The sequence below is a fragment of the Lynx rufus genome, unplaced genomic scaffold (assembly GCF_022079265.1).
Source record: "Lynx rufus isolate CCGP_SWC_20201006 ecotype Redwood Valley unplaced genomic scaffold, mLynRuf1.p SCAF_17, whole genome shotgun sequence".
Classification (NCBI taxonomy): domain Eukaryota; kingdom Metazoa; phylum Chordata; class Mammalia; order Carnivora; family Felidae; genus Lynx; species Lynx rufus.
The window spans coordinates 39,725,200-39,745,483 of record NW_025814831.1 but is presented as its reverse complement, the minus strand read 5'-3'; the positions used below and the strand labels follow the sequence as shown (position 1 = coordinate 39,745,483).

General features: G+C 40.1%; 1 protein-coding gene across 1 annotated transcript in view; it reads left to right on the top strand.

Annotated features, from left to right (window-relative positions):
- The window catches only part of SYT16 (synaptotagmin 16), a 93,717-nt gene extending 73,908 nt beyond the window's left edge, over positions 1 to 19,809 (top strand). The window contains exons 4-6 of the mRNA XM_047079921.1: positions 1,814 to 2,254; positions 5,086 to 5,275; positions 19,496 to 19,809. Of these exons, the coding sequence (XP_046935877.1) occupies positions 1,814 to 2,254; positions 5,086 to 5,275; positions 19,496 to 19,809 (945 nt within the window). The remainder of the gene's footprint in view (positions 1 to 1,813; positions 2,255 to 5,085; positions 5,276 to 19,495) is intronic.
- The last annotated feature ends 475 nt before the right edge of the window (positions 19,810 to 20,284 follow it).

Sequence of the window (20,284 nt, the reverse complement as noted above, 5' to 3'; positions counted from 1 at the left end):
GTATGGTACCTGGCACAAGAGACAGCTTAGTAGATGTTAGCCCTGATTACTTCTGATCCAGCAAGCAATATAGAGATGATCAAGAGGAGGCTAAAATAGATGGGAGTTTTAACAGAAGACTGTGACTTGATTTCTGAGTTAGCCTAACTCCTTGGAGACTTGCTTCTAATATTAAATCTACACTAGTCAGTTGTATTCAGAAGTCTCTATAGCAACCACTTTTATCACTTGAAACTAAGTACCTCTGAATAGAAGCACTCTCACATGAATGCATGCTGAGGAAAGAATATAAGGAGCTTCCCTTATTTTGCAAAAGCCTAAATTTTCTTGGTAGACGAATGTGCATTTTAAAAGAGAAGACATTTATGCCATGTCTCCTGTTTGTCAAGTCCTTTAATTTTTGCAACAATCCTGTAATTGGTTTCATCCCCCATTTTACTGTTGAAGAAAGCCACAAGTGGAAAGATTAAATACCTTGTCCAATGTCATGGAGAGAGTAAGTGGTAGACCTGGGTCGCCTAAAGATGTCTCATTCCAGTGAACTGTGCACTTTCACCTCGACTCTGTGGGGAAGTTTTGATGATGAATGCACGTTTTTGAGGTGCTTTATCATATATTTTAAAGTAGTCTTTAGATTATCGAAGTCTGGTGTTCAGTCACATAAATAAGAATGGTTTCTGATTTATAATAAGAATCAGGCCAAAGTTTAGTTATGAGTAAGTATCATGCCTTCATAGAAAAAAATCAAATTATGTTGACATTCTTTATAGTTTGTTAGAGACTACTTCATTATAATCAGCTCAGTTCAGTGTTCTCAGTGAGGTCATCAGATCTGACTGGCTATGGGTGAATTGTTGTCGAAGGGTGATATTGTATAATGAGGGGGGCCATGTTTGAAAATAGGTGCCATCAGTCCATTGATGGGAATAGGTATTTATGGAGTCTGGTCTGAGCCAGGTGTTTTCCCATATCTCTTAAAACATTGCTGTAACACTCCATCAAATAGGCATCTTAATGCTCATTTTTCAGCTAGACCACAGAGAGGGTGGCCTATTTGGCCAGGGTCAAAAAGCCAGTCCATGGTAGAGTTATGATTTCAACCCAAGTTCTGTCTCCACGTCTGGTATTGCTGTTTGCTAAGTGGCTGCTGAGGATGCCCTCCTAAACCCTCAGTACTCAGAGTGTGGTTTGAGGCCAATGGTGACATCCTTGTGACCTGAGAAATGCAGAGCCTCAGGCCCCACCCCAGTCCTACAGAATCAGAAACTCTGAGTGACTCAAGTCCACACAAACGTTTGAGAAGCTCTACCCTAGACATTTTCTCCCATGTAGCTGGAAAATCTACTGAAGAATCACCTGTCTGTGACCCCCATTAGGATTCTTATCTGCAGGAAGTTCTGGCTCTTGGAGCACAGGCCCAGGCTCAACCATTTTTTCTGGGAACTCCAGAAAAAGTTCTCTCTTGGAAGCTGTATAGGTGACTAATTTTAGACTTTAGACCTCGGTTTCAATGATAGTGGTCAGGTGTGCTTTTTGAGAGTGTATATGACAACACTTTGTAAAATATAAAAGCTTTGTTCATTCATTCCAGAAGCATTCGTGAAGATTCACCTTATGCCAGGCGCTGTACCCCCAAAGAATTTACAATCTAAGGGAGACATACACCAGTAAACAGACCCTTCTAGTGAACAGGGATGTGTGCTAGCAGTCAAAAAGTACAGTGTTCTGATGGAGCACAGAGGGGCTCTATCTCACCAAAATGTATTTGGGCATTATCATTTCCATTCCTAATCTCTTCCTCTATCTGCAACAGGAACAGGATGGGGCCAATTTTCAGGTGCCAACTGGGGCCCTGGAGCCCATCTCAAAATGTGGTGACTTGGATGTCATCTTTGAATATAAAGGTTCCAGCCAGAAGCTCACAGTGACCATTGTGAGAGCGCAGGGCCTCCCAGATAAGGACCGAAGTGGTGTCAACTCCTGGCAAGTTCACGTAGTTCTGCTGCCCAGTAAGAAACAGAGGGGAAGGACAAGCATACAGAGAGGCCCCAACCCTGTTTTTAAGGAGAAGGTCACCTTCACCAAGCTGGAGCCCAGAGATGTGGCTGCCTGTGCTATCCGCTTCCGCCTGTATGCTGCCCGCAAGATGACCCGTGAGAGAATGATGGGAGAGAAGCTGTTCCATCTCAGCCACCTGAACCCAGAAGGGGAAATGAAAGTGACTCTGGTTCTGGAGCCAAGAAGCAATATCAGTGTGAGTATGTTAAATGGTGCTGCTAATGATGCGGTATGTTCAAGGATCTGGAATTGTCAGCTCTTGATTTAGTACATTCAGCCTGTGAATTCAAACACCTTAATTTAATTTTCCATTTGGCTCTCCTCATCCTTGTAAGCCATGATTTGCACTTCATGGTACAATGGGTTTTTTGTGCCCATCTTCCCTATAAGCTGATGGATGTATTCCCTGTCCATTTCTGGAAATGACAGTAACAGTGTGGGGGAAGGGCTTAACCTGTGAATAACTGACCTGTAGTCTGACGATGCTCCTCCTTTCCCACCCTTAATGTGCATTGTGATGAATCTCAGAGATGGGACTTTCAAGGGGAGCTCCTTAACGTGTGTTTGAGTAGGCTACAACAGTAGCCCTGATCTCCAGCCACTTCTAAGACCTGCCATTCATAGGACTGGCCTCCTCCCACGTATCTTATCCTCTGCATCCCTGCTGGGGTCTTGAGGAAGGACAGTGTGGTATGTATGTCTACAAGATGAAAAACCCACTATTGATGGGGGTTAAGTGTCATCTAGTATGTGGGCCTTTGAAAAACCATGTAAAAAGATCACATAGCAATCTTGGGCTCTTGGGCCAATCCGTCATCCATTCAAAAATGTTTACTGAGTGCTTACTATGTCCAGTACAGTATAGGCAGAAGGCATGTAGGAAAGAACAAAACGGGTGATGCCTCTGCCCTCAAGAGCTTCCTGACTGGTAGAGGAGGGGAAACAATAGCAGACTAGGTACGCAAGGGGAGAGAGAGAGTGATAGAGTTTGCTGTTGGTTTAGAAGGGTCAGAGAATGTGTCTTTGAAGTGGTGATCAAACACAGAACAAGACTGGTGACATGTGGATAAGCAAGGGTTCCAGACAGAAGGAATGGCACATGCAGGCATCAAGAAGCGGGAAGGAGCTTGTTCTCAGGATGAGGAAAGGAGCCAGAAAGTCTGGAGTGTAGTGATGGGAGACCCAGCCACTTAAATTTTTAGTAGATGTCTCAAAATTAATATCCCCAGACTTGTCTCCCTAAATCTATTCTACCTGAAGCCTTCCCATCTTGGCTAAAGGAAATTTCATTCTTTTAGTTGTGAAAAACCTTCGAAGTCATTTGTGACTTCTCTCCTTTCCACCTGAAATCCCATTGACTCTATCTTCAAACTATAACCAGAACCTAACTCTGCTGGATTACTGAAATGACCTCCTAGTGACCTTCCTGCTTTGCCCCTTACAGACTATTCCCAAAACAGGGGCCAAATGAGCCTTTTAAAACATAAGCCAGATCATGTCTCATTTCTGCTTAAGTCCCTCTTTTTTCGTAAACTCTGAGCAAAGTATGTCTGAAACCATGGAAAACAGAAGCCAGAGGAGGTCAGAAGGAACATGCACTTGAAGGCATGAGAATAGGTATGATCACACCCCTACTTCTCTGTGCCAGGCCGTGTGCTGGGGCCACAGAGTTGAGTGGGGAAGATGTGCCCGTGTGAAAGAACTTTAAGGTAAAAATTCTTCCATTCATCAGTTACTTGTTGAGCATGTTTACATGTCAGACATTGGTCTATGCACCAGACTGAGTGATTTGTAAGGATTCAAAATGTGATGCGAGAGGCAAGCTCTGTAGTGATAGGTGCCTTGGTGGATGCTTCTGTAGAGACACAGAGGAGGGGCGATCCTTACCCCAGACTAAGCAAATATGTCGCTGTTGGATTATCATAAACCTGACAGCTGGGGCTATATGGTACCTATCAAAACCAGCTAGCCCTATAGTTTACAAATTGTGTTTTTTGAAAGCCCAGGGTTCTACCATGGCCTGGCAAATAGGATATTTTCCTACAGATGTGAAGAGTACTTAATTCCTTTTAACGTATTTTGTTGGGGTTTTGCTAAGAAGTTTTAGGAAATGATTTAAGATGTTGAGAAGAAATTGTGAGCTAAGTCTGATGCACTGGTTTCTGGTGGAGGTGTTGGTGGTTCTGGGAGGCTGGCTCTCTTGCCCTCACAGTGCCATGGCCCACTGCATGCTTCTTGAGTGAGAGTCAACATCCTGGCCTACTTTGCTCTTCTCCTCCCTATATGTCTGGTGTATAAATGTGGGTACTTTGGAAAAGCATGTGTGTGAATAAACAGGACCGAAAGCATAGTCTCTCCCCTAGGCTCACCTGGCGCGTGCAATGTCTCTGAGATCCACAGTCAATGCATTGGCTTTTTTTACGAAGCAGTCATAAAAGTGCTCATTTTCAATGTAATTCATTTCCTCAGGGGGAAAAATGTAGCATCTGGCATATTGCTGACAACCCTAGGAAGCAGAACTAGGGGCCAAATATTCTATGTGGTAGTAGACAGTAGTGGTCATTTCTTTTTCTAGTGAAGACAAAGTGCCTCCTGTATTGCTACATTCATCAGGAAGCTGCATAGAACAGAAACAAAACTCATGCCTAGAGTGGATGGGTTCCATAGAAACATTCAAGCACAAATTACACAGGAGGGAATTTTGGTCTATATTAAATGTATTATTGGCTCTTCACATATCTTAGAGGGTTTGATTTACACTGGTAATAACATCTTTGTCCATTTTGTCTTTAGAGAGGAAATATTGAATGGAGACAGCTCTTGAAGCAACTATGTCAGCTAATAATGCAGGGAATCTCATCCATGACTGCGCTCCCCAGGCCCATTATCATTCACACCAAGTGCGCCGTTAGTAATCTTTGGCAGCAGTCGAGATTGGGCCGCCATTTCACCAAACATAATATCGGCTTTCTGTAAGAGAGTAGTACAGCGTGGGCCAATGGACTCTTTGTTGTTCTTCCCCTCCAGAGTGGAGAGTCTCCGCTCAGCCCATCTGCAGTTTCTCACAGTGATAGTGCTTCATCCACGCAGTCGCTGTCTCATGGAGGGGCGCCAGAGCTGTTGGTGGGGCTGTCCTACAATGCCACAACGGGGCGATTATCTGTGCAAATGATCAAAGGCAGCCATTTCCGAAACCTCGCTGTTAATAGAGCGCCTGGTAAGTGCATGTCTGTACCCCCAGCTCTGGGCCTTCCAGAGGCAAGTAGAAGGCTGTGTTTGCTTTGGTGTTAATTCTTCAACTTTTACAGAGAAATTATCCTGGTATGACTTAGACATTTTTTTACAAAGTGATACCTCTGGATATTGAAAATGCTTTTCTATCTCATTAAATCGAAGGCTTCTTTGATATCTGGATATATCTTGATGCAAAATAGGCTGGCCTCTACATGTATATTGTCAAAGGGAAAAAAGTGGTATGTTTTCAGCAACGTAATGTGTATGGGCAATTAAAATCTGCTAATAGGCTCTAGGCCTGCAAATACCTTAAAGAGGCAGAGCATAGGCTTTGGAGTGAGGCAGATCTGGGGTCAAATTCCAGCTCTATCCACTTACCCATTGGCTTTGCTATGATGCAGTACAATTTAATTCTTTTTTCTGAATCTCAGTAGACTCATCTGGAACAAAGGGATATTAATAGTACCTTCCTCGTGGGTTGTTTTGGGGTTTAAATAAAATGATCTCTACGAAGCAGTTAGCAAAGTGCCTAACACAGTGAGCATACAAGAAATGTTAGTGGTTATGATGTTGACAGAGGAGGAGGTGGACGAGAAGGATTTTGGGCAATACAAGTCTGACTTACCAAGAGAACTACCATTTTGGAGATTACCACTGGAAAGAGGGGCTCAAGACACTCCCCTAGCCGAAGTCCTGGGTTTAGAAAGCCAGAATAAAAATACTGCTGGAAACAGCCACAACTGCATATCAGTACCCAAGAAGTTGGAGATTGAGCATTGGAATAATGCTGCTAAAAATTAGCTCTCCTTTCATGATTGTCAACAAAAATAGCTTAAAAGAGGGCAGGAAGATGGTTTCTGCCTCACTTCTGCCCTCTAGATCTCATGCAAATACATATAACCAGAGGAACCTAATTTGTGTCTAGAATTCTAAGCCGCTAGAGAGTCTGAAAAATGTTGTTGAATTTCCAGCCTTTCAAGTTCAGAGGGTAAACTAGAAGGAGTAGAGTGGAGGGCTAGTGAGCCTGTCTGCCCCAGGGACTGGTGTCTTACTGAAATAAGGATGAAGTGGATAACAGCGTGGGAGACTGCAGGAGTCAGTCGATGGACTCTAGCCTCACATGTGAGCATTAGGTGAGGAGCCAGCCAAGCTGGTAGAAAAGGGTCAGATTCTGTAGCCAAATCTAGGCTCCTAGTCTTCTTAGTCTTTACCTGTGCTGCAGCTTTTAGTCAGTCTGTATTAAACACCATTAGAACAAGCTACTAAGGAAAATCCAGTCCTCTGGACCACAAGAGAACAGGTCCTTAGGCCATATTTTGTGATGATGCTCCTAGCCACGTGAGAGCCATTTAAAATGCATCATAGGTGCTGATTATTAGTTGCACTGCTAGTTTCTTTGCTAGACACAACTTTTCTTTTAATAGTTCTTTCTGGGTTTACTGCTTTTCCTTTAGAGCTTTTGCCAGTTTCTTTCCCTATCCTCCTGAAATTTGGTGAGATCTGGACAATTACTTGGGAAGAACATGGTGGAGCTGCAGAGAATGATGGGGAAGTGAATCACACAGTTATGACCTTTTCCAGTCCATGCTGGGAAGCTTTCAGCTGTGCAGAGGGTAGCAGTATGGTGGCAGAGAAAGCATCAGCTGGAGGCTAACAAACTAAGGAGTGAATTCAGGCTCAGCCACTTACTAGCTGGGAGTTATTAAACTATCCTGAATCTCAGTTTCCTCGTCTGTAAAATGGGATTGTAATCATATACACTTTCTAGGTAGAAATACTACATAGAAAGCTGTGATGTTGAGGATGGTACTATGTATCATTATACATTTCTCTATAAAAGAAAACATGCCAGAGAGGAAATTCTTATAACAAATATTTAAAACTGAATCGGGAAAAAAAAAGGCAAGTCCTAATTTAGAAACTGATCTTATTCCAGGAGTTTAAGTCAGTTTGGCATTTCCTACATGATTTTTCATAGACATGGTGTCACAATTTAATTTAAACCCTAACTAACATGCTGCATCTTTTTAACCAAAGTAATAGGAGACAATGTTTCTGTGACACTATTCATTAAACCAGAAACCCAGTAGTGAAGACAAAAGGTTTTTTATGTAGAATGCTGGTACTTGAGGAAAAGCCTGTTTCATTAGGAGGGGTTGAGAAAGTAGAAGGTTCCTTTGTGGAGATTGTAAAAGGGATCTCTTGGTACTTTCAAGGGCTTCAGATGTTGATGGCACTGGTTCTTCATGATGTCTCACTTTATTATGCCACACACTACTTTGGCAGTCATCAGGCAAGCTTAGGCTACATTTTTAGTTCCCATATGGAAGAAAATAAGAGAGAGAACAGGAGTTTTATGAGACAACTGAGCAAAGTTGGAACAAAGGGAGAGAAAAGAGAATGCAAGCTGGGGGTGGAGGGTGGCCGAGGGAGACTGCCAAGTGCGCTGTCCCCACAAGGCAGAGGGAGGGCGGGAGGTGCCACCAGAGCCCTGCATCAGAGGTCAGAGTCTGCCAGGAGTTGCTGCCTGCCAGGGCAGAGGCATGTGTGGGAATACTTGTGTGAGGGTCCTAAAACCCTGTGCATGAGACTTTGGACTCAGGGACAGTTCCCTCTTCCAAAAAGAGGGAGCATCAACCCTGCTTTACAGACTAGCTGTGATAATCGAAGAATGGTCCTCCAGGAAGCCTGAAAGAGAAGAGGTTGAGCCTGAATATTGGGAGCTTTTCTTCTCTGAATACTGAAGTTTCTAAATATTGCTGGAAGCTGGGAGAAAGACTGGGATTTAAAAGTGAGAATCTTTTGCCTCAAAATATATCATAAAACAAAAGATAACTTTGAACTTGCCAACTTGATCCAGTTGATGACTGTTAAGATATTTTAAACTTTCTTCCTAAGCAACATAGAGGAAAGATGGGCAAATAGTAGACAGATGTCCTCTTCTCTATTGGGGCCTTAGAAGAAATAAACCACTGAAACGTAAGGCTCCCTTCTCAACTGCTGAGGTAAATCCTTGAGGGAGAGAAGTCAGAGAGGCAGGTTTTGCTTTCATGGGCAGGAGCTAGTGAGAGTATTCTTAGGTGTGAGTCTCCATGACACCTGCCAGAATGGCTGAAAGTAGTGTGGATTCCACTAAAGTGTTGCTGAGGATGTGGAGAATACTTTCTTCATGGGAATGGAGCAACCACTTTGGGAAAAGTCCTGGAAGTTTCTTACACAACCAAATTTGCACTGAAAATCCAACAGTTCTATGTTTAGGCATTTACCCATACATTAAAAAAGAAGGAGAAGGAGAGGGAGAGGGAGGGGGAGGGGGAGGGGGAGGGGGAGGGGGAGAAGAAAAGACCTGGACAAGAATGTTTAGAGCAGATTCATTCATAATGATGAAAACTGCAAAGAGCCCTCATGTCCACATGAATGAATAAACAAGTTAAGATATATTTATATAGTGGAATACTATTCAACAACTAAAGAAGAATGAAATTAACATGGGATCTCCAAAACATACTGGATACCTACTACATGACTCCATTTATGGGGAGTTCTAAAGTAGGCAAAACTAGGGGCACCTGGGTGGCTCAGTCAGTTAAGTGTCTGACTTCAGCTCAAGTCATGATCTCATGGTTCATGGGTTCGAGCCCCGCACTGGGCTCTGTGCTGACAGCTCAGAGCCTGGAGCCCGCTTCGGATTCTGTGTCTCCCTCTCTCTCTGCCCCTCCCCCACTCATGCTCTGTCTCTCTCTCTGTCAAAAATAAACATTAAAAGATTTTTAAAAAATTAAATAGGCAAAACTCATCTATAGCGAAAACAAAAAGCAGAAGAGTGGTTGCCTGTCAAGATGAACTGGGCAGGGACATGAAAGAATATTCCATGGTGATGGACATATTCTATATTTTGATGGGAGTATGGGTTAAATGGGTGTTTGCATTGGTCAGAATTTACTGGACGGTACTAAGCTTTGTTCATTTTACTGTGTGTAAATTGTACCCTAAAATAGAAAAAACAAAGTATTGAACTCTGGTTAGTTAAATGCATGCTGAAATGTTTAGGTACAGGTGAAGAGCAAGGATGAATATGGCTAAGATGGATTGATGGGTAGATAAATGCAGATATGTGAGAAAGAAAATTGTCTGAGTTTGGGCTACTACAACAAAAATACCGTAGACCAAGTGACTTCACAGAAATGTATTTTTCACAGTTCTGGGGGCTGAAAAGTTCAAGATCAAAGTCCATCTGGTTCGGTTCCTGGTGAGAACCCCTCTGCCTACTTTGCAGACAGACACCTTCTTGCTGTATCCTCACATGGCAGAGAAAGAAATCATCTCTCTCATGTCTTTTCTTATAAGGGTACTATTCTCATTCATGAGGGATCCACCTTCATGACCTAATTACCTCCAAAGGTCACACATCCAAATACCATCACATTGGGGATTAAGGCTTCAGCATATGAATTTTGAGAGAATACACACATTCAGTCCATAACACAAATAAAGCAAAATATAACAAATGAAGATCCTGGGCATAATGTGTATGGGTGTCCACTGCACAAATATTTCAAATTTTCAGTGTATTTGAATATTCTACAATATTGGGCAGAAAGCCTAGTCTGGTCTGTAATAGTTCAGCTGGGTCAGGTGGGTCAAAATAAAATGTGAGCCTCAGCTTCTGTGTTTAGAATTACATTGTTTTTGGTTATGTTGATATCTCAAGGTCCAACCTTGTTCCCCTGACTCAACCTTGGACAGGATAGAGTACCAAGCACCTACACCTGAGGGCATCTTCTGTAACACCCTCGATAAACCACATCCATCCCAAGAGAAAGTATGTGGCTAAGGCACTACTTGATTTCCAACGTTAACCTTTTCTCTGTTCATCCAATGGGTAGATGGATGGGTGGACAGGTAGAGCTAACTAGCTAGCTAGCTAGGTTTGTATATCTATATTTACATCTATCTATATATCTTTTTCTATCTTTCTGGAAAATGCCCATGTTATAAATTGCTGTGTTTTTTTTCCAAATAATAGGTGGTCTAGGGATGATAAAATGGGCTATTTGAAAATCACTGAAACTATCCCATAGACCTCTTCAGAAACAACATATTAATGAAGTAAGAACATGAACTAATCTTAACAGTGTGGCAAGAATCGTGCCAGGCATTTTCAAGGCAATACTTCATTTAGGATGTGTGGCCAGTGTTCAAAAATATTGTCATTATTGCTGTTAAGGTAGTATAGGCTAGTCTGCAACCTGATGGTAAGGAATAGGCTCTACATCTGTGCATGGAGAATGGTCCAGGTGAAAAAAAGCAGTTTATAGCATCTGGTGGACATAAGAAATCCTAATATGCATTTACAAATGATTTTGAAAAAGTTCCCATGGAGAATTAGAAACATTTGATTATCCTTCAAATTTGGCTTCATGGGAAAGCAATTCACTAACAATTTAGCAGCTCTGTTCTGCCTGCCACCTAATTACTGCATGGCCTCAACATTTGACTTAACCTCTCTGAATTTCATTTCCTTCCCTATTAAATGAGGTTAACAAGCTGATGTTACTCATACAAGTGCTATGTTAAAAAATATATTAGCTATTCTGTTGTCAGGTTCTCTTTCTCCAACTTTATTTTCACTTTGTCTCCTTCTACAGTGCATTACTGCATTGTGTATATGTGTGTATATAGACACACATATAATGGTTCTTGTCAAAAACTATCATTAAGATGTCCCCTCCAGTTAAAAACAACAAGTTCCCAGCCTCTCAGCATGTGCATGATTAGCCACATGTGATAATTACATCCCAAATGATAATACTTACAGCAGCAGCATATTAACCTTGTTAGGCACTCACAATAGCAGAGACTAGAGCAAAGAAAAACAAAAAAACATAGCAAGCCGCCTCATGTCGAGTGTGAAGAACACGTGGGATACGGGGGTGGGAGGGGGTAAGCTATACAAATGGAGTACAAGGGAAAAAGGACTAAATGAAAATAAACAGATATGGAGCATACCACCTTCTTTTAAAGTTCTGGTGCCAGTTTCAGCTAAATATAGTGTTTATTAGTAACCACTATATGCTCAGAATTATGGCCAATTCAAATGAAGATTTATATGTGGCACTAACTTAGTGCATAGGTGATATTCCTTTACTTAATTCCCACGATAATATTTTTAAATTTTTAATGTTTCTTTTTGAGAGAGAGAGAGAGAGCGAGAAAGAGCGAGCAAGCAGGAGTGGAGGAGGGGCAGAGAGTGAGGGAGACACATAATGTGGAGCAGCCTCCAGGCTCTGAGCTGCCAGTAAAGAGCCGGATGAGAGGCTGGAACTCATGAACTGCGAGATCATGACCTGAGCCGAAGTTGGGTATTTAACCGACTGAGCCACCCAGGCGCCCCTTTTAAAAAAAAAATAATAAATTAATGTTTATTTATTTTTGAGAGAGAGTTTTTACATTTTTTTAAATGTTTGTTTATTTTTGAGAGAGAGAATTCCCACAATAATACTAAAGTTAGTCAGAAAATCTAGATAGAAAAGCAACAAGGGGGAAATATGGTTACCATGGTATATGAATTATATCTCAATCAAATCGGGTTTTTTGTTTATTTGTTTGTTTTTCATTGCTTGGTTTTTTTTTAACCAAGTTACCTGCAGAAGAATGGCAGTAAGACTGAGGAAAGACTTCTCAACAGCAATGACAGAAGCCAGAGGACAAGGGGACATTATTACCAAAGTCTCAAGAGAAAAACATTCTCAACTTAGTGTTCTGTTTGAGTGAAGGAAAAATAAAGATGTTTTCCACAAAGTTTGAAAGAGTTTGTCACTGAAATAACCACTAACTGATATATTTCAGGAAGAAAGATTGAACTTAGAAGGAAATAGTGAACTTTAGGAAAGAATAATGAATAAAAATTGGTGAACATATAGGTAAATATCAGCATGTATAAACTGCAAAAAATAAAACAACAGGAAAATTACTAATATATTTGGAGTATAACAGCAAATGGAAATAAAAATCTAGGTAGAAATAACATGAAGGTTGAGAAGGGGAAGCAAAAATCAAAGAATTCTAAGATCCTTATATTGCTTAGAGAAGGGTGAAAAAAATTGATTAATTTTAGATATTAAATCAAGGTACATGTTGAAATTTTAATCTAACTTTCAAATCAATAGAGGGAGTAAATTAGAATAAAGATAATTCAGTGGTTCCAATAGAAACCAGAAAAGGATATTTAAAGGCATAGAAAGTGTAGAATAAAAAGCACAAACCAAAACTATAAAAATAAATCAAAAGATATGTGATATAATAAATGTAAAAGGACTACAATTGCTGTGTAAAAGATAGATATAACACTGGATTGTTTCTCTTGCTCCCAATCTCTCCCTGTTTCCCCTCTGCACATCTTGCCACTCACACTGTAGTTTATGTTGGGCCCACCTAGCCTCATAATGTATAAGGAAAAAAAATACTAATTACTAACACACTGAACTTGGCTCAAGAATACAAGAAGGATTTAACATTACGAAAATATGCTTGTGTAGTTCACCATATTAACTGATTTATGAAAAACCATTAGGATTATCTCAAGAGGTACAAAAGAAGCTTTTGATAAAATGCACTATCTATTATTGATAAAATTTCCTGAGGGGGATCCCTTCAGGAAATCTACAAGTATAGACATCACAGGAAAAATGCTGAAATGGTCTGAGCTGTGTGTGCAAGAAAGGAGTGATTCTCATAAGGATGGTTGAACACATGCGCAAAACCCCTACTTTGCCATCTGCTAATGCCTAGACACATGCCTCTGGAGACATGTGGCTCCCTTTTTCTTCTACCTTCCAGTCTCAGACAAGTAGCTTTCATTTGTGGGATCTTACTGGCAAAAGATTTAGGGAAGTGCAGTTTTAAGTTTTACGCCCCTTTGGTACAGGAAAGTGCTTAGAATGGTGGAAACAGTGTTAAATATCAACAACTAATATGCAATACAGAAGAGAACTTGCTAAACCTTGATAGTGGGCATTTAAAGAAAATCTGCACTAAGTGTCATTCTTAATCCTGAAATCCTTTATTAAAGTCAGGAACAAAATAAGGATTTCCACTGGCATCACTTTTACTTGATATTAGACTGGAGGCTCAAGGCAATTCAGTAGAATAAGAAAAAGAAATATAAATTTAAAACATGAGAGGAAGAAACAAAGCTGCCATTATTTGTAAAAGTATGATTGTCTACATTAGAAAAATCTACAAACTTAATAAGTTTTTCATACAAAACCAATTATTTTCTAATACATCAAGAGCAGTTAGAAAGTAGAGTTTTAAAACACTGCTACCTATGACAGTAAGAAAATATCTAAGGTACCAAAGGATAACATTAACAAAAGACAAGTAAGAAAATAATGGAAAAAAAATACAAAACTTTTTGAAAGACACAAGAGAATACTAAATCAATAGGTAAACTATGTTCATTGGTAAGAATGTTCTATACTGTGAAGACAACTTTTCCCAAGTTTCTATCGAGTACAATCTCGATCAAAATCCCCGGGGGGTGGGTGGTTTTTGTTTGTTTGTTTGTTTTTGGTATATTTTGCTTTATGTCTTTTAATAGAACTTTACAAGCTGATTATATGTTCATGTGCATAAGTCAGCTAAACCAAGCAAGAGCTTAAAATAATGAAAAATTTAAAAAAGACAATAGAAGGATTCTCCCTAGCAGACAGCTAGGCATATTATAAAATGATGATAATAACTATTATCAGGTGAGCCACTCAGGCTTGGAAATTTGATATCTGACATTGTATTACAAATCAGTTGGGAGATGATGGGCTATTTAATGAATAATGCTTCCAGTATGGAAAAAAAAATAGATCCCTACCTCACACCACACGCAAAGATCAATTTCTGGTAGATTAAAGATTAAATATGAAAAATAAATTCTTGTGACTCATAGAAGAAAATATATGAGACTATTGAGTTTGGGTAGGATTTCTTAAATAATTCTGTTAATGAATAAACTAAAAAGGAAAACATTTATAAACATGACTCCACAGAAATTTAAAGCAGTTACTCTACAAAAGTCACTATAAAATAAAAAGGTAAGCTACATGCAGAGAAAAGATACTAGCAATAAATATAAAAAAGATATTTATCTAGAATTTATAAAGAACCAGCAATCCACTCCTACATATATACTGGAAAAATTCTCAAATTTTGGTAGTGTAAAATATAGAAAAATATTCACTGAAATATTTTCAATTCTTGGTTATTACACACAAATATCCATTAATTAGGAGAATGGACAAGTGAGTTGTAGTTTAAACATTATATATGTTAAAATAAATGAGTCACAAGTATATATATCAATACAGATAATATAAAAAACTTAATGCTGAATGAAAAAAGGCATGTTTTCAGGAATAAATACAGTAAAATGCTAAGTACTTTAAATGTGCAAAATACTATTAAGTATATTTTGTGTATATTTATTTATGTCTATTATATGGTGAAAATCTAAAAATATACATGAAAATGATGAACTCCAAATACAGACTAGTAATTACTATTAGTGAGAGAAGCAATCAAATAGGATCAAGGAGGAATACTCAAGGATCTTCAATTATAATATTTTATTTCCTAAAAATCCAACAAAAAGCAAAAGGTCAGTGGTAACTATAACAAATGCTAAATACCACACATCTGTGTGATGGGTATTTGGGTATATGTAATATTGTTCTCTATTCTTTTCTGTATGTTTAAAATATCTTGTAACTATGATAAATTAAAAGAGAAGGGGAGGTTAAATGACTGAATTCCTTTCCCTTGTCTGGTCAATCACGGTACCCCACCCCTGCCCCAAGGCAGAGTCTATGGTACTGCAAATAGGCAGTGTTTCCTATGAGCTCTATAAGTAACCAGTAGGGTATTGTGCTGTTTCTTTGGAAAAATGACTTCTGAGTTTAAAATGACACAGTTTTGTGCCATGATAAATTGAGGATTATGTACTATTATAATTTTTTTGGTATGCATGGCATCTTCCTGTATGGAGAAGGAAACAACTGGTAAAACAACTGGTAAAAGAGACAACTGGTAAAAGAGACAACTGGAAACAACTGGTAAAAGAGACAACTGGTAAAAGAGACAACTTGTAAAAGAGACAACTGGAAACAACTGGTAAAAGAGACAACTGGTAAAGCAGTTGACACAGCTGAGTCAGAAGAGCAGCATCCAGTTCTATCAAGGAATCATGACCCGTTGAAACTTTCAAAAAAATTTCTTTTTAATGTTTATTTTTGACAGAGAGAGAGTGCGCGCACAAGTGGGGGAGGGGCAGAGACAGAGGGAGACACAGAATCTGAAACAGGCTCCAGGCTCTGAGCTGTCAGCACAGAGCCTGACGTGGGGCTCGAAGTCACAGACAGCGAGATCATGACCTGAGTCGAAGTCAGGGGCTCAACCGACTGAGCTACCCAGGTGCCCCAACCCATTCAAACTTTTGATGATGTTTTTGAGTTATTAGTGCCACTGTGGGGCATTCTATACTCATCCATCAGAAGATAAAATATTGCTTGGTGGTGTTTTGTAGCAAGTATTATCAATTCCAAAGAATTAAAACAGAATTCAGTTAAGTTGTATATTTACTTGACCCTTTCTTTGTCAATTCTGGCTGGTGCTCATTGGAATAAGTCATCGAACCCCAAAAACCCCAGCACTGTTTCTCACAGGTAGAATTTCCTGGGCACAGCCTTTGCTCTGGACAATTAAAAATAAACACATCTTTGGGGCGCCTGGGTGGCTCAGTCGGTTAAGCGTCCGACTTCAGCTCAGGTCACGATCTCGCGGTCTGTGAGTTCGAGCCCCTGCATCAGGCTCTGGGCTGATGACTCAGAGCCTGGAGCCTGCTTCCAATTCTGTGTCTCCCTCTCTCTCTGCCCCTTCCCCGTTCATGCTCTGTCTCTCTCTGTCTCAAAAATAAATAAACGTTAAAAAAAAATTAAAAAAAAAAATAAACACATCGTTAATGCTGAGGAGAGGTTCCCTGGAGCTGGAATAATCAGCAATGTTTCTCTTCTTTTGGTTAGGTGTCCTCAGACTGGATTGTTCATAAAATAATTATTGCCCTTTTTTGTCATACACATTCAATTCAGCTTCGGTGATGGTGGTTTAGGAGTAAATGGCCTTTCTTGTAATTAGAAAGGGATCTTGTGACGGGATAAAGATTGAAATTGCACTTTGTGAAATGAGCAAGTCTTTGTTTGCAAGGTGATCTCAATTCCCACTGCCATAACTGACAGCAGAATTGCCAGAGCAGTTCGGTGACTGGGTTGAACTTTTCCTGTAGGAATAATGTAGCTGTACAGCTACGGAAACACAAATTCACTCCTCCATTGTTGGTTTTCTGACAGCTTTCTCTGTAGAGCAGTTTGAAGAGTGGAGAGCCCTGTTTCTGAGACAGAGAAGTGTTTTCACACCTGAAGTGTAATTTCACACCTTGTGTTTCTCAGCAGATAAGTGAATAAAATAACACATCAAACCGGAATAGAAAAAGATCAACATAGAAAGAAAACTGCAGGTTGTAATTTGTTTCCGATCTTACAATGCTCTTGTAAGGAACTGTAAATTACAGAGATCTGGATTTACACTTTTAAAAGTTTGACTGGTTGGTAGGTGGGAAAGTGAGCAGTAAACACTAACCAGCTTTCAGCCTTCGTTGAACAGAATGTACAGAATGATAGAATTGGGGAAACGCCCTAACATTTTGTTTTGTTTTGTTTTGTTTTCTAAAGAATAGGACACACAGAAGTTAGTGGCAAAAATCGTAGTTAAGGAGTGCCTGGGTGGCTCAGTTGGTTGGACCTCTGACTTCCGTTTGGGTCATGATCTCGTGGTTTACAGGTTCAAGTCCAGCATCGGGCTCTGTGCTGACAGCTCATAGCCTGGAGCTTGCTTCGTATTCTGTGTCTCCCTCTCTCTCTGCCCCTCCCCCCTCACGCTCTGTCTCTCTCTCTCCTTCAATAATAAATAAAACATCAAAAAAATTTTAAAAAATTATAGTTAAGAGAGGGTCAATAAATTGATAAATCAAATGATTTTAATAAAATGTAATTGTAGGGATAATCTTTGTAATTATTCAGGAATTTTAGCAGAAGGAGAGACTATGTTAGTAAAATTTGGCTATTTCCTTTCCTTTATATAAGTTACTAAACATATGAGGCTAGTCACCATTTTATAGCATTCTAGTACAAGGGGGTATAAAACAAGGGGTTTATCTTCATTTTTCAAGTTTGAAAACCAAGACCAAAAGAAAAAAGAAAGTCAAGCCTCCTGGATAGTCATGTACATTCATTTCAAAATATTTAATATTTATTGAATGTCTACCATGTGTTAGACACTAGACCAGGAACCAGGGGTACAGTCATAAACAAGGCAATTCCTCTCTCACACTGATAGCCTTGCAGATGAGTAAGCAAGCAATGACAATGCTGGGTGCTAAGTCATGAGATAACCTGAAGCTAGATTTTGATGGACCACACAGAAGGGTTATCCGGGCAGGGCAGGGGCTTGTGGTCAGCAAAAATTCCTGGAGACAGCCACGTCCAAATAAAACTAATGAATAGAAATCGTGGGAAGATAAATATCACATGTGGTATCAGAGCATGTAGAGTTTGTGCAGAAGTTGAAAGGGAGAGAGCAGGGTGGGTTGGAGGGGTGAAGGTACTTCAGTGTAGTGGGAATGCAGCATATAAAGGCAACAGTGGTGCATAGTAAAACTGGAAGGTAAGAGGGTCAGAGTGTGTGATTTATACCAAGACATTTAGTTTTGATCCTGTGACTAGTGGGAAGTATTAAAGCCTTAGTCTTTGTCTATTAGTGAGTGACATGAACAGATTTGCATTTTACAGAGCTCCTTCTGGCTGTGGGATTGGGCAGCCCAGGGATGGGAGATGAATGAAGAGACCTGCTATATTGCAGGTTCTGATAGAGGCTGGTGACCCAAGCTTGCAGTGCATGCAGAGTTCAGTGGCTTCGGGAATGGAAAGCAGTGGGCAGAGTTGGGAGCTATTTAGGACATAGAATCAACAGAACTTGGTGACTGCTTGGCTAGACTAGGGGCGAGGAGCCAGTCTTGCCAAAAATGTAGTCCAGTAGTATTCCATTGTGTTTATAAACCACATGTGGTTTATATGAGAAAGAATGAGATCCTGCCGTTTGAAGCAATGTGGATAGAACTGGAGGGTATTATGCTAAGTGAAATAAGTCAGTCAGAGAAAGACAGATACTATATGTTTTCACTCATATGTGGATCTTGAGAAACTTAACAGAAGACCATAGGGGAGGGGAGGGGAAAAATTTACAGACAGGGAGGGAGGCAAACTGTAAGAGACTCTTAAATACAGACAACAAACTGAGGGTTGATGGGGGTGGGAGAGAGGGGAAAATGGGTGATGGGCATTCAGGAGGGCACTTGTTGGGATGAGCACTAGGTGTTGTATGGAAAGCCAGTTTCACAATAAATAAATAATAAACAAACAAATAAATAAAAATGTAGTCCTGACTCCTGGTTTGGGTAATTTAGTGGATGATGCTACTGTTCACAGAGATGGGGAATACTGGAGCAGCAAGTTTTTAAAAGCTGGGGACACAATGAGTGAGAGGTGTGTGGAATGTCCACAGGAAGAAATGTGGTATTGAGCTGGATCTTGAGCTTGGGAGAGAAGTCTAGGCTAGAGATACAGATTTGGTACTTGTCATTGAGTGGATAAGATGGTCCAAAGAATATAGAGAGAGTGAGAAGAGAAGGCAGTCTGTGATCTTGGCATAAAACAGTATTTTGACTATTAAAACACTCCTGGAACAAAATGTATATATTTATCTTGTTACATAAACAAAATGTGGATGAAGAACCATGCATGTCCACAGACACCATTGCACATATACTTAGGCATGTATACACCGACGTAAATGTAGAGCTTCTGATGAACATCAGCAAGGTGCCTGTCGTGGGCTGCATGAAACATTCAACGTTGAAGCTAATAATCCCTTTCCTTAATAATTCATGGAAAATATGTTAGCCCTGCAGCAAACACCAGGCCCAAGGATGCTGATCAATGTGTTAAAAAGGAAAAACTTGGAGCCCATGTAAGTATTACAACACAACTAGCAGAACAGAAAGTCCTGATGTTTTCTTATTTGTTTTGTTTTTTTTTCTTAGATACATACGGGAAGCTCTTTCTTCTCAATTCTGTGGGTCAAGAGATGTCCCGCTGTAAGACATCCATTCGACGTGGTCAGCCCAATCCTGTCTATAAGGAGACCTTTGTTTTCCAGGTGGCCCTCTTTCAGCTCTCTGATGTCACGTTGATGATTTCCATTTATAACAGGCGCACTATGAAGCGTAAAGAGATGATCGGTTGGATTGCTCTGGGCCAAAATAGTAGTGGAGAAGAGGAACAAGACCATTGGGAGGAAATGAAGGAAACAAAAGGTCAGCAGATCTGCAGATGGCACACCTTGCTCGAATCCTAGTTCTGCCAACAGGCATTTGTGTGCTACGTATGGCCCGGTGACCCGCATTTTAGCCACTCATACCAACTCCGCATATGCTGGTGGGCTTTTTAAAGACAGGCTTACAAATAGGGATTAGGGTCTTCTAACCTCTGGGACATTCTGGGCAGGGTCTTTGGGTCTCTCGAAGGTTTGATTTGAATTTAAATATTGTAATTAAAAAAAAAAACCACATACACATGGTCAAGTGTATTTGATGGAAAATTAACCATAGTTGAGAACAGTGATGAGTCAATTTGTGTTCATAGGTTAGTGTATCTGGGTTCAGCCTATGGAATAAAGCTTTTCTTGCTGTCTCTGTTTGCTTGAAGAATAACCTGAGATTTCAGGGGAGCTGTTAAATCTTACTATTTGTACCCAGGTATGTGTATGAACCAGAATTTTGTTAATATGGTGCCAAAACCCCCCAAATAGAGAAACGAATCATATGCTGAGG